Genomic DNA, 14990 nt, shown 5'->3' with positions numbered 1-14990 from the left:
CCTCCCATCTATAATAACATAATTACCACATTTCAAATTTGCCTTTGGCAGCTGGTGTTAAATGCACAAAAGAGAATTAGCACCTGGTCTCACTTTAATATATCCAGTGCTACTCAGGTCAAAAGAATTGGTGTTAGAGGTAACAGCCAACATTCTGGACAACATTCATGATCAAAGATAAACTCCTTCATACCATGAATCCCAACCCAAGCCCTTTAGGCTAAAACTATTTCATGTAAGTTTTAATGGCGACAACATGTTTTGTAGAAAACATTCTTACTGATTTTAAAGTGAGATCACACTGGTAGACAAGTTCACGTAGTTGTGTTAGTATATCACTTTTGATGCTTTCCATATGACTTCTTTTCTCATTGGCTTCTGATATAGAGGCTTTGAAATTCTCTCCAGCTTCTTCTGCCTGCGAAAGAGAAAATGTCAAGTTTTAAAACAACAGCAATTCTAAATTTTGCTAGTTCTCCCAAATCTAAAATAAGTAAACAAGTCAAAAAATCACTCAACAGACAACTTAAATACTGTGGTTCTACATCAACTTAGAAGGGGGGAATTTGGAAGGTGCATTACAATCTGCGACTCCATATCAAAGAGCAATTTTCCCTTTGAAGAAAGATGTTCCATGCATTCAAGTGTATCACAACAAAACAATGAATGCAATAGGTTAATGCCCAGAAATCAAGTTTGGGACCTCTATAGAGGAAAACACAACAATGCTTTACTAACACAATGCTTGGCAGTTTATGCATCAGATGAGTCAAATTTCCAAGCAAAGATTTTAAACTGAGGTTAAAAACTGCAGCATTCCACTCTGGTAGAAAAAGAATGACACTTAAAAATGGAAAAGTACATTTTTTAAAAATTTAGAATTACTTTCTGTAAAGCATCTTCTTCTAGTTTTCTTTTTCTCTCAAGATGCTTGCTGTAATTTCCAGTGAGTCCACTACTCAAAGTTACACGTTCTTCTTCTGCTCGTGTTGTAGAAGATTTTGCCCTCTCGTAATCTTCCTGGCGCTGAATATACAACAGATTTGCCTTCCTGTAGGTGGTTTCTGCCTCGTGCTACAAAATAGATAAAAAGGTTCTTAATATTTAGATTGCATTTTGCATTGAATCAAATGAGCAAGTCAAAAGTTTTACTTTTAAGAGCATGAAGAATACCATTTTTCTTTGCTCTCTTTGCCACTGTTCTTTAATCTCTTTACGTTGTTTATCGAGCTCATTTCTTCTCAGCAAAAGTGGCTGCAAAACAATTGAAGCAAATATAATTTTACTCACTTGCTATTAAAATAAAGTTTTATTATGGATCACATTGCAATGTTGTATCTGAAATAATCCTATGTTCAAGCTTGTACAGGAAGCTAATCCTGCATATCCAATTTTTCTACACATTTGTAATCCAGGTTGTTTTAATAAAAATGCTCAACGAGAGCAAATAGAGAAGGCTTTTCTAAACTGTATACCTAGAACTCTGCCCATCCACTGCATGACTATCAAGCAGTAGCTCAAAGGAGAATTTTACTTGGCAGGTTGCACACATTTTAAAAACACGGAATATTTGCAGGACTTTTGCAGGACGCTTTTTTGCAGGAGACATCAAAGTATCAACAACAGTTTGCCTGGGAGAGCATGTAATCTTTTCAGGCAGAGGAGTACGGTTTTGCTCTCAGAGGGAGGGTGTGAAACACAGAGAGGAGACAGAAATCAGTTCCAGGACAAAGCTGGCCAATGTCAGAAGGCTGCCTGGTCAAAGGAGAAGGCTAGCGGTCTGAAAGGTGACCTGAAAAAAAGAGGATCATCTGGAGAAGCCTGAAGGGGGAAAGTTTCATCAGCAAGACTGATTGAGAAGGAATCAGTTGCGGATGTCCTGGAAAAGGAATCTCTCTCTGAAAACCAGCAAGAACCCTCCTGAGTGGTAACCATTTGCCTGTTGAGGACCAAAGACAGGTGAACTTTGTTAATGCTAACTTTTGTGCACAGTACAAGAATTGCCTGCAACCAGTGAGATTGGACTGGGATCCAAAGAACTTTTCTAATCTTAAATATACATTACATACACCTATGCTTAGTATTAGAGGGGGGGGGGGGGGGGGGGGGGGAAGGGAATTAAGTAGTTAGGTTAAGTAACAAGTTAAAGTTTAATTCTGTTTTCTTGTTCAAATATAATTAAGAACTACTTTTGTTTAAGTAACCCTGTGTTGTGGTGCATATCTTGCTGCTTGTTTTTGGGGTCCGAGACTCCGCAAAGCAAAGTCAATTACTATCATCTACAAACTGGAATACGTACTCCCAACTAGAAGGGCCAAATTGGCCTGTTTCCTTGCTTTGTGATATGGTTATAAGGCAATCACCTTCATTAAATACAAATGAATATTGTAGGTTAGATCTGAATTTTTGTATTGAATCTTCATTGAACTTCTCTAAAATGATTCACAAAAATAGATAACTAAGAAAACAATCAACTCACCTGAATAAATTTATTTGACTGGAGACCTGCTCCAGTTTGAAGGACTGCCTGGCAGTACTCCATATCATATTCAAAAGCAGACATAAACTCTGATTGAAATGGCATGTACATCTGTTGAGAAAACAGTTTTTCTTATTATTCAATTATATTTCTTCCCCATGGGTTGACTTCCTAATCTTGTTTTCTCCGACATCTTGCAGGTTTCCATTTGATAGATTACTCAGCAAAAAAACGTGTTGACTGCTCATATCTAATTGTAGAGTGTTTTTATTTTTAAAATATCTGGCCCGGAATTTTAACCCTAAACCCTACCCCATGTTTGCCTGCATGTGACAGGAAAATAAAGCGTTAGATTCCCAGTCTAATTTGTAGTAATACCTTCCACTTTTAACTTAATACCAGAGATTACATTTACCTGTTGGCCAATAAACGTCTTAGCTGATTCTGCCAATTTTGAAAAGCTTCTTGCATATTCCATATCTGCATGTTTAAAAAAAAAACATTATAAATGTTATATGTTATAAATGTCACCCTAAAAATGACAGGATAAAAACAGATATTCAAATAAAGGCAGAAGATATGACATGGGCATTGAGTACTCTGCATCTACTCCACTGTGGTAGAAGATTCAATAGAAAAGTTGACAAAAAAGCTGATGGCATTGGTTAAAAACAAAACGATCTTACTTGACTGGGTTGCAAATTACGCTGCAAAGGGAAACACATGAAATTATAATAAATCTGACCAGAATCATTCAATCCAACTCTGATATGAAAACAATACCAGAGGAATAAGCAATTGCAAATCTTATACCATGTTCAATAAACCTGATAATTACATCTAACAGTCTAACATTTACGGTGGGCAACTTTCACAAAGAATAATCCAGGACAAAAAAAAATAACAGGCACTTGGCAAAACTATGCACAGGAAATGGGCATTTTAAAAATCTAATTGTGATTACCCAATAATTGAGTTATTTGATATAGATGCAGTTTGTGATGCCATCTTCATGGAGTTTTAAAAGAAAGCTCATGTCTAGCCTACGAAACTTTAAACTCATGAGATCAAAGGGAATGTAGTTGCGTGAATACAAAAACAAAAACGGTAACAATGAATAGCAATTTTACATGTTGGAGTCAGGTACCACAGAGGTGATGGTCAGTTTTCTGGGATCTCTCTTAAGATCAAATATAGTTTCAAAGGTACCAATGATCCTGAAATCCAAATCTAGTCAATAATTAGAATAGTAGAAAACTTGACATAATATGGGATGGGCAATAAAAATAGCCTAGCCTGGAATGCCAGCATTCTATGAATGATTAAAAGAACTGGATAGATCCTTCAGAAAATTAGAACAATCGGACGAACATTCTCTCTTGAACAGTTTAGAATCTAAAGCCATAGGGTAATTTCATAACCAAATAAGTAAATTTCTGGAGGTTCAAGTAATATTTTTAAATTCAATTAGCAGTAATAGGGTACAAAACAGGATTGAAGGGGATCCACTTGGAACAGAATTGCAGAGGAATTGCTTTAGCCAAAGGGTGGTAAACCTGTGGAATTATTTTGTCACAGGTGGCTGTAGAGGCCTGGTCATTGAATGTATTTAAGGCAGAGATTGATAGGTTCTTGATTAGCCAGGACATCAAAGGATATGGGGAGAAGTCCAGACAGTTGGGATGAGTGAGAAAATGGATCAGCTCATGACAAAATAGGCTATTCATCCCATCGAGTCTAGCTGCTATTTCTGCTCCCTATGACTTGTAGTGTAAATGAACAAGCACATGCTGGACCAAATATTATTTACTGTGCAAAGAGAAACTGAACACATTAAAACATGGATACTGCAGCACCTTTCATCCAATTAAGGCCAATAAAATGGAACAGTTGTCTGGAGAACTCACCAAGATTGAGCCGCTTTTCCAACCAGGCCAGAATATCTTTGGTATATTTTGACCAGTTTTTTGCATACATTAAAGCTGACTCTATGCCACTGTCATTTTTAAGTAACATATTATCAACTTCCTCTCCACGAAGAACCCCTAAAAACAGGAAATGAATCGTAAGAGAATAAGAATAAAACAAAATCAAGTTCAAACAAATTGAACCCCATAATTTCTGCATTGAAAAGTTGTAATCTTTCAATACAAGTCAATGCAAATTGATACTTGGTAACAGAGGCATTGCAGTGATGGAGACCATGGAACTAGAACAAATGAAAATTCTTTACAAATCAGTGGCAAGTGTAATATTTTTATTACTGTTACTGGTTGCTCAACTTGAGAGATAAAACAATGAGGTGATTGTAGAGAAATTCTGCATTCAATAATTGCAACATTATTTAACATTAGAACAGTATTTTCTTAGTATAAATTGCAGTTTTGCTCAAAACCTTTTACACTTTGATTGTCCTCCCAGCAGAAGTGTTTTATTTTTAAATGACTTAAAATTTCTGCTGACTGATTCAGTGTTCAAGGCCACTCTAGTGAGTTAACCAAAAGTGATTATCCATTGTTTTCAGCCAACTCATTCTTTAGAAAACTGCAAAACAGGTGCATGCTGTCCAACACCATGTGGTAGTACCGACGAGCAAACATTCAGCACATGTTGCTATCGATATTTCATTGGTCCACTAGTTGTGCATTTCAGGCATTACGTAGTTGTCTTCCATAACATCAAAATCTCTGAAAACATTTCACAGTCAACAAATTACTTTAGGAACTGTAGGCTGCCAATACAATTTATGGAAAATGTGGCCTCTAATTCATATGCAAGAAGATCATTCAAATCACAAATAATGGTTAATTTTATTTGATGGCATTGCTTGAAATACAAGCCAGATACCATGAGTTCCTCTGCTCTTTTTCAAACAATTTTTTTTATATTTATGGTGTCAAACTCAAACTCCGTGATCAGCATTCATCAAAACTTGGTCATCATTTCTGAACAAAGTTCACCAGAGAGTCAGAGCCCTTTTTCTACCCCTCCCTCCCCCCTTATCACAAACATACTAAATTCATGACACACACACAGAAGTTAAAAACATAAATCAGGGCTGTGCAGATTGGTTATACTCTGGCAGTATATCCTATCTGTCGCTTCGTTTTTTTTTTCTGATTGGGATAGGATGGAACTAGGCCGGGAGACTGGACAGCCCACCCTATAGCTGTGCACTTATGAAATTTAGATACAGTTTCCAAATTTTAAGGAAGGCACTATGCTTTTTCCTGAGATTGTAGGTAATCTTCTCCAGGGGAACACACCTCTGCATTCCAGCATGCAACTTACAGTTAAAGGCTATGCACTTCCTGGCCACCGCCAATGCGATCATTACAAATTGGATTTGAAATATGGACATCTTCATTGCAAGTCTTATGTTTTAATATTTCCCAGCAGGAACAACCCTGGATCCTGTGGGAATTCTTTGCCTACGATTTTCTCCAGAGCTTCGCCCAGGTCCACCCAAAAGGGCCTCACCTTGGTTCACATCCAGGTTGTGTGCACAATATTTCCTGTCACCATGCCACATCTGAAGCATTGATCTGTTCAATTTTTGCGGTGTCAGATATAGCTGGTGAAGAATGTTGTAATGCACCAGCTTGTACTGCATGTTAATGATTGCTGTCATGCTGATCCGACATTGGTCCGACCAGCACCGCTCGTTAATTGTAATTCTTGGGTGCAACTCCCACCTCGACCTTGTGTTGAGAAGGCCTCGTTTTGGCCCCCTGCCTGAAGTAAGAAGCACATTGGTGAAATAAACTTCCATGTGTTTCCCTTTTGAACCTGGGTCTCTATGTCAGAACATGTTGGTAAGGCCATAGTTGGACCTAATTTGTCCCTTAGAAAAGATCTTATTTGTAGATAGCAGTGGAACATCCTATTTGATAAACCACATTTCTGAGCTGCTCCAACAACATTAGCTGCCGCTGCTCATAACAGTCTTCTATGCACCAGATGCCATTATGACACCAAGTGTCTAGGATCCTGTCACCCACCGTCAATTGGAGCAGTTTATTCAGAGCTAGGAGTGTTTTTGGAGACAGCCCCAGTTTGATTAATTGATTTTTCTTCCAAATTAGGATTACTTGTTTTAATATGGGGTTGCCTTTCTTTCTGGATAGCAATTTACTATTCCACTTGTAAATAAAGTCCTCTGTTACCTTCTCCCACTGTACCCAGGATGGTACACCTCCCATCTCAAAGAGTGACGCAATGTATATCTTGACTGGGCTGCCCAATAATATTTCTTAAAGTCTTAAACCTCCAAGACTGAAATCCCAAGTCAATTTCTCCATAGAGACCTTGGTCACCTTACCATTCCATAAAAATCTCGCACATGAGAGAGCAATTTCTGAAAGAATCCTTGGGGCAGCGCCACCGGTAATGTCTGGAAAAGGTACTGAAGCCTCGGCCACACAATCATTTTAACACAGTTAACCCTGCCAACTAGTATTATAGGCAGGATCATCCACTTATTCAAGACCTCCTCAATCTTCCCATGGGGATATAATTTAGTTTATAAATTATTCAAGTTATTATCCACCCTCACCCCTAGATATTTTATATCATTTTGCAGCCACTTCAAAGGGCTGTTTTCCTGGTACTGACTGTAATCTCCTTTCATTAGTGGCATAATTTCACTCTTCTCCCAACTAATCTTATACCCAGAGATCTCCCCATAGTCCTCAAGAGTCCAACTTGGCCAGTGAGTTCACTAAATCTATCAGATATATCAACACATCATTCACAAACAGGTTTATTTATGTTCCTCCAGGGCTGATCCAAATCCCTTGATGTCTGGATCCTGGCGTATGGCCTAGGCCAAGGGCTCCATGGCCAGTACGAATAAAGTTGAGATAGCGGGCACCCTTGTCTACTGGATCCCGGCAGAGGGAAAGCTGGGAAAATTTGTCTATTGGTCACAACTTTAGCCTTGGGCAAGTGATACAGCACTCTTATCTAATTTATAAAAGTTGGCCCTAGCCCCATTTTTTTACCACTTTAAATAAAAAGTCCCACTCTAATCTATCAAAATGCTGTTTCCGCAACCAGTGCTACAACTACACCTTTTTCATCTTTTGACTGTGCCAGATGCATTATGCTCAAATGCCGTCCAATGTTTTGTTCGCAGCCTGTCTCTTTTGCACAAAGCCTGGCTGTTTTTTGTTTATTAACTTTGGTAAATATTATGCCAATCAATTCAGTATCTTGTTGTCTGTGTTCAACAACGACATTAGCTTATAAGACTATCAGCAGGTATTTACTTTAAAAAAAAAGAATCACCATAACAATTGCTGTCAAAAAAGATTCTGAAAGGGTAATGGGTCTCCACTGCCTATCTACCACTTCCATAAAAAGAGGCATCAACAAATCTTTAAATTCCTTGTAGAAGTCAGGTGGGAACCCATCCTCCCCTGGAGACTTGTTAGTTCGTAGCGAACTCAATGCTTTTCCTAATTCTTCCTTTGTGAAGGGGAGATCTAACCCCTTCCAATCTTCAAACAATTAGATTTCTTTTATATATCTATTCAAGGGGGCATGTACAACATCTGTTTAACATTGCAATGAAACATAGTAGCACCAGTGCCTGCACTAGATTAACAAATGAACTAAAATGAAAATGTGCTACAAAATCAAGACAACTAAATTTTGAACCACTCATCTGATTATATGCTTGGCATTTTATGGGCACAGTGACGAACATGCTCATCTAATGCCAAGATGGGTTATGCTCATGAGATTAAAAAATAACATTAAATACTGGATGGTTGACCTCATATTTGCCTTTAAAATTTATGGGTGATTATACAAAATCACTCTCCAACTCACAGTGCATGATTTTCACCAAAAATAATGCAATGAGAAAACGGATTTGGATGGACCTTCAATTAATCCTTGAACCCAACAGGGAATCAATCTACATGTAAAAATGGCCTCATGTTTTACAACTTCCTGATCTCAGCTTTGTTCAACTTTGCTGTGTTTATTTGTTACTAAACCATCAGTAGTTAAAATGGCCCCATCCAATTACCTTGCAGCAAGCATGGGTACAAACCTTCTGGATAAAGTTCTTAATCTTAAAGCTGTGGGTTGACACACAAGACTTTATCCTTTATGGTTTTGACAGCTGTTCACATGATGGGAAAATAACAGGGGACAAGCAACAACAACAAAAGCTTTGCAGATGGAAAGAACCATTTGGTCCAGGATTCAATTGACAATCTAAGATCCAGTGACTGGACAATGTGAGGAATGGCAAGATAAACCTAGACATTCCTACTCACACAATGATGTAAAACAACCGAGAGAAGTTGAAAATAGGCTGAAACCATCACTGTCATTTGGGCACATTTCGTTCATTTCTAATACAAACAAAAATCACTTTGGATTATCAGAGATAATTGCACTGGGAATAAAGATGCTTGGAAAAGAGCAGTTTTTGTTTTATCCCCATTTCCCAGACTCAAAGAGCTGAGAATTTTAACCCCCCATTCTCCTGACCTTTAGGAGGGATTGTTAGCACCAGAAAGAATGCTTTCATCATAAAATTCCCTATATGTTATTGACAATAGTCCAGCATCTAAAATTCATTTCAAGTTTAAATTTCAACCTTTGATCTGAAAAGTATTTACTGAATACTATTTACTGGAGGAACTAAGGTCAAGCTGCATCAGTTGGTGAAGGGGTCAGCTTTGGGTTTTGATAAAGTTTTTTTGGCCCAAGACCCTTTGAGGTTTCAGATTCCAGCATCTGCAGTCTCCCTTGCCCCTCTTATTTGCTCAATGGTCACCTTCTATTTAGACTGAACACACTGACTTAAAGGGACAACTTTCAAATTTATACTCTCCACAGCTCTGCAGTTTTACTGCCCAAATTACATGTTCTTTAATCTTCTTTCTTGTACCTTCAATTGTTCTTCACCTAAACTCACTTGCAATAAGGTTATATTTTCACCAAGCTTCCCTTGTTGATGCTTTGAGATAGATCATAGATGTCAGAGACACTACTAACAGCTACAGAAAGCATATGGGAGGAAATGACAGAGTTTTTAAACCCAAAACATTATCAATCCAAGTTTTTATAGGGACCTATATGATGACAGCAAATTTTAAGACAAGCTTCACAATGGCAGTCCTCACCAAGCTTGGTAATCTGGCAATGCACGTCTGGGTAACAGATTGCAAAGTTATAATTAACATAATTGTCCATGCTGCACTCAGCTTTCAAACCAGAGAATCATACCATATTGCCGCTGGTGGTTTATGCTACATGTCACACTGTACTGTTCACTGGTGCATGCAATCATTCAAACTTCATACCCAAGAGGACTTCAACTACTTTTGCTTCATCTTATAGAAGTAGGCACCAAAGTATAGCCAATAATAAGACTATAGTCTCTATGCCTTTACTGACACCCCCTGGTAATCTCTTGTCAGAAGGACCTAGCTATATCCCTGGAGATTAAAGTTTCCAATGTACTAGAAAGATGCCTTCAACGACCACCGCCAAAAATGACAGAAGGAGAAGAAGACGAAATGAACTGACCCAGTATGTAAAAGTAGATGACACAAATTTCTTGTTTATTTTCATTGTGTGATGGGTTTAATGCATCATATAGGTTGAACGTTGAGTGGGTGGAGGGGGGTGGTTGAAGGAGGGAGGGAAGGGGGGAAAAGGGGAGAAAATGACACTGTGTATATTCAAGAGGGAAATTTTTGTGTGTATTTTGGTTAGTATGGTTCATAGTGTGAAACATAAAAAAATGTTTTAAAAAAGAGTAGTCTGTGACCTGGGAATACATTTCCTCACTGTAACAAGCATTTTGAAATAGATGGACTCAGAAGTAGATGGGTAGCATTTTGTTTGTACTGTCGCGTGTTGTGAGCAAGTGCAGTGAAGAGACTGAGACTGTGAACTCAAGAATAAAAACTGATTTATTTTGAATTCCGTGCTGCAGCCTTTAAGCTTGTCCTCAGTCCCGCCCCCACTGTCATGGCGCTTGCATCCCAATGACACAAGCGTGTACACGACCTTCCGGTCTGGACCAGAAGAGATGGTCCTGCAACACAATCCTTGCTGCGGTTGCCCTGCCGACCAGACACGACAAGCGGGGCTGGTGCGTCACTGCAAACGCGTCCCTGGGTAACCAAAGACCTGACTTTTGGAAATTGACTCTACACAAATGCTCCCATCAACACTAAATAAGTACAAAGTGAAAACATGAAAACAAACCTGTCAATTTTATTTCATGATGGATGTATCATAAAGTCTTCAAAATTTAAAATAACTGAATAATCTAATCTGAAGGGACAAACATTCAAGTACTGTATTTAAATTGTGGCTAATTAAAATAGGTCCTATTGGAATTTTGGTACTACGGTGACACTCTGGCTCGGATGATCATATCTGCACAACTGGCTGCAAATGAGTGAATTTCTGTCGTTATTTCTGTCACTCACTTGTTTTCCTTTACTGAGAAATTTAATTTTTAAACTTGGGATAAATCAGATTACGGACAGTACCAGGAGAACTAAACTCTTATGTAATCCAGGGATATCCCTTGAGGGTCAGTTACCATAACAAAAGAAAACTTAACAATGGTGTTAAAAACTCAATGGAAGATTACAACTTGCAGAGCTTTTTTATAAATATGGCATTATAATACATCTTCAACAGGCATCAACCATCCTCTCCTCAGAATAAAGTAGTCAGCCACAGACTTGTGCAGGAAGTCAGTCTTGGGGCACAATGAAGTACACTAGAACACGAAACAGTTGCAAGAAAACAAATTTAACAGTTATCCGTAACCATAGTTGAGCATGTGTAACTGCAAACATAAGCCCATCTTGAGAACCAGATCCTAAATAGATTAGAGGAAGGGAAAAATCCTGGAATCTAGCTAAAGTACCAACAACACAGAAGACACAAAAAGCATAGGATTACAAAACCTTCAATATGTTTGAGATACTTCTTGAAGAAATAAAACAAAGGACACTCTGTTGGAATCAGTACTTTGCAAAAGTTATATATTATCATAAAGCCAAATCTCTGGTAGCCTGTAACATTTCTCAGGTCATTACATTTTAACAATTTCAAAAACTAATTTATACCTTGCAGGTCATTCTTTTCCTGAACCAATCCTCCAGATCCCATAGACAGGTTTTCGTAGGACTTAAATTAATAAAAAGACAAATTAATAATTCTCAAATGTGCAAGAGGTAAAATGAGAATTAAAAACAGATACAGCATGTTATTCTATGGAATAATAATAGAAAATTGTAAAAAAAAAGTCAAGAAGTTGAACAGCTTTGGCAGAAAAGGAAGCAGGGATAACATTTTAGATTGAGGACATGTACCAAAAGTTCAAAAAGTTGGAATTGAAACAAGTTTAAGCTGTAGAAGTAGGGAGGGAGAAAATAATGAATGTTCTGTAATAGGATATAGACCAGGAGCGATTAAATTACATATTTACAGTAAGCAACTAAGGGGAAAGGAAAGAGGAACATTTTACCAAAATGCCCTTGCCGTTTAGAAAGAAAGCTAATGAATAGTTTTAAAACAGCTGCATAGTGGCCCTAGCATCATCTGTTCCACAGGAGTCTTATCACATTATAAATATGCAATATTGATTTTACATATTAAGCCTATCGTTTGCCGTTTTATTCCTGGATTAAAATGAGTTCCAACCAACATGAACTTTTCTATGAACTTACATGACTTCTTCCGCTGTTTGGGAGTCCCACAGATGAGCTATAGTCCACATCTCCCATAAGAAAGTCTGAAATGCTGCAAGTCAAATATTGATTGATTTTTAATTAGTGACATTTTCATTAAAAGTTGATTTGCATTTCCCTTTATTCCCATTCCACTTAACAAATCTTGTCAAGCAATAAGAGAAAAATCAGTGAGATTTTCAATTTTATTAATGTCATATTCCTTTTAAAATTCTCCTTTTTATAATTTCTGCTAAACAAATCCAACAACTTTGAAGCTCCAGACTTAACAATATAGATAAAGCAAAATAAAATCAAATATAAAAACAGACGTTTTGGAGGCATGGACAAATTGTCCTCAAACTTGTTAAAATTTGTTAGAAATATAGCTGTACTTATGTCACAAGATCAATATGAACAATTTAATACAGTATTTTAATGCAATTCTCATACCAGAATTTCCAGTTTTCAATTAAAATTGGGATTATAGGCAATGACCACAGCTGCAACATTTAATAGAAACCAAGAGACCATAATGACTATTTAGATACTATATTTGAAAATAATTATAAAAAAGGGTATTCTTATTAGTAATTGGAAATTTTTTAAAAAAAAGTTTCTGCTAAGGGTCTGTCTGGTTTAACCACATTCAAGTTGTAAAACGGCATAATGATTTTACTTTTCTGAATATAAACAGGACATGATAAAGGATCAACCTGATTAGGCAGTTGCAAAGGGCAGACATGAAATCAAAATGGAAGGTATTCTTTCAGAAGAGCTCCTTTTCCCCCAGAAAGCTTTCTTTTCTGCCAAAGCTGTTCAACTTCTTGACTTTTTTTTTTACAATTTTCTATTATTATTCCATAGAATAACATGCTGTATCTGTTTTTAATTCTCATTTTACCTCTTGCACATTTGAGAATTATTAATTTGTCTTTTTATTAATTTAAGTCCTACGAAAACCTGTCTATGGGATCTGGAGGATTGGTTCAGGAAAAGAATGACCTGCAAGGTATAAATTAGTTTTTGAAATTGTTAAAATGTAATGACCATAGCTAAATATGCCTACAGTTAAACAAGCAAATTGTAGTTAGCCGAAACTGATAACTTTAGTTATTTTCATTTATTTCACCTAACAGCTCATGCATTTTAAAACGTATGATAGCTTAAAACACGGACACAAAAAGGCAACTTCTAACGTTCAACATAATTTCCTCATGACATTTTTGCTTCAATTTCAAAATCCAAATGCTCTTGAAGATGCACATGAAATGCGAGTGCAAAGTCCCAATGCTATTGTGGATAAAAACACCAAATGATACAGACCAAGGTCATGGCTCATCTTAAATTAGTTTTATATTTTGACTTCAAAAGCAATTCAGGCATTAGAACTGCTGAGATTAAAAACAAAAGTTTTGGAAATTAGGGTTCACATTTCTGGCTGCTGAACAATGACCAGCATTAAAATACGGTTGTACATTCAGAACAGGTCAGAGCTTGGCTTTAATAGCTGAAAACACCATTCACTGTGCAAGTTCACATATTTGGAAATCTACTGGAAGGACATTAATGCTGGGATAACTATATTCCAGCAAGAATTACAAATCAGACGGTACAGAGAGGGGGGAAAAAAAGCACTGCACTTCAAAAATGTAAATGTTCAATGAATAAACCAGTCTATTTTCAACCATACCTGGCTGCTGCCATCAATTTTATTAATATTTAGCTAAAATACTAATAGGCACAGCAGAAGTTTTATTACTTACACATTACCAAATGTGAATGCCAATGTATCAATAGAAGCAAATATTTCACTGAAATGCTCTCTTTTCTCTTCATTTACTTCATTGTAGTTTGCACCTAAGAGAAATTATGAAGTTTATCAATAAATATCACCTCAATTAATGTGACTCAACTGAACAGTCATAAGAATTTTCAGCAGGTACATATTCACATATCATCAGATTTAGAACAATTGTATAAATACATGCTGTAAACAACAAGACCTAACAAAGGAGATGCAACTATTGAACAGAATCGACCAACACAGCCATCACAAGCTTCACGGGCAAAATGCACCAAATCATTCTTGATCAAGGCATAAAATGTTCAGACCCACTCGGAACTTCTGTCATACTGAAATTCTGACTGCAATCTTTTAAGGACACCAGTTTCCTGTGCCATTAAAAACACTAATGGAGTGAACAGTATTGTAATAAACCATAATAATGAACTCCTTCATTCATTTCTTTTGAAGCTGCTTTAATGCAATCTTCAAAAAAAAAATACTGTCCAAGTTACTTGTGGTTCAATAATCTGCATAAAATTTCTCTGTAAGGACCTCAGTCCCCATGGGGTTGGAAACTACAATCTACGATTCAGTTCCTTCCTCTCCTGGCTTCCTCCGCAAAGAGCAAATTTTAAAGCTATGAATAAAATTTGAAGAGTCCCACAAATTATCAAAATACTCGAGATCTTCATAACTCAGAACAGAAAATGCACAAATTTATATACTCACAATTATAACAATTTTCAGTCAATTATACAATTATTAGAGCGCTGAAGAATTATAGCAGTCTTTGTCAATATCCTGATTGAACACTTCACTAACGTTAACACTGGCTTTTCTGTGCAAGTAAACTGAAGAGATATTTTTCCTGTTGCAGGAAGGGTTCTGTTAAAAGAATTTGCTTTTAGTCTTTTGATCTCATCAAGTTTTAAGGAAACAAACTTCCTGCAGTTTTTGTTCACATCTAAGTAACAAATACGAGTAGCAAGTTTGGACAATAACC

The 14990-nt window shown here is 36.9% G+C and overlaps 1 protein-coding gene across 6 annotated transcripts in view; it reads right to left on the bottom strand.

The window, feature by feature from the left end:
• LOC138763979 (rho GTPase-activating protein 29-like) overlaps window positions 1–14990 on the bottom strand; it is an 84371-nt gene that overhangs the window by 22099 nt on the left and 47282 nt on the right. For 3 of the 6 annotated variants that reach the window (XM_069939088.1, XM_069939089.1, XM_069939090.1), the window contains 9 exons: window positions 13965–14058; window positions 12199–12271; window positions 11596–11656; window positions 4387–4524; window positions 2895–2959; window positions 2480–2590; window positions 1174–1254; window positions 886–1074; window positions 281–418 (listed from right to left, as the gene is read on the bottom strand). In XM_069939088.1, the coding sequence (XP_069795189.1) occupies window positions 281–418; window positions 886–1074; window positions 1174–1254; window positions 2480–2590; window positions 2895–2959; window positions 4387–4524; window positions 11596–11656; window positions 12199–12271; window positions 13965–14058 (950 nt within the window). Of the gene's footprint in view, window positions 1–280; window positions 419–885; window positions 1075–1173; window positions 1255–2479; window positions 2591–2894; window positions 2960–3165; window positions 3187–4386; window positions 4525–11595; window positions 11657–12198; window positions 12272–13964; window positions 14059–14716; window positions 14893–14990 lie in introns of those variants that run through there. The other 3 variants (XM_069939091.1, XM_069939092.1, XM_069939093.1) reach the window with 3 other exon arrangements.

Source organism: Narcine bancroftii, chromosome 5 (assembly GCF_036971445.1).
Source record: "Narcine bancroftii isolate sNarBan1 chromosome 5, sNarBan1.hap1, whole genome shotgun sequence".
NCBI lineage: Eukaryota > Metazoa > Chordata > Chondrichthyes > Torpediniformes > Narcinidae > Narcine > Narcine bancroftii.
This window is presented reverse-complemented; position numbering and strand designations above follow the sequence as displayed.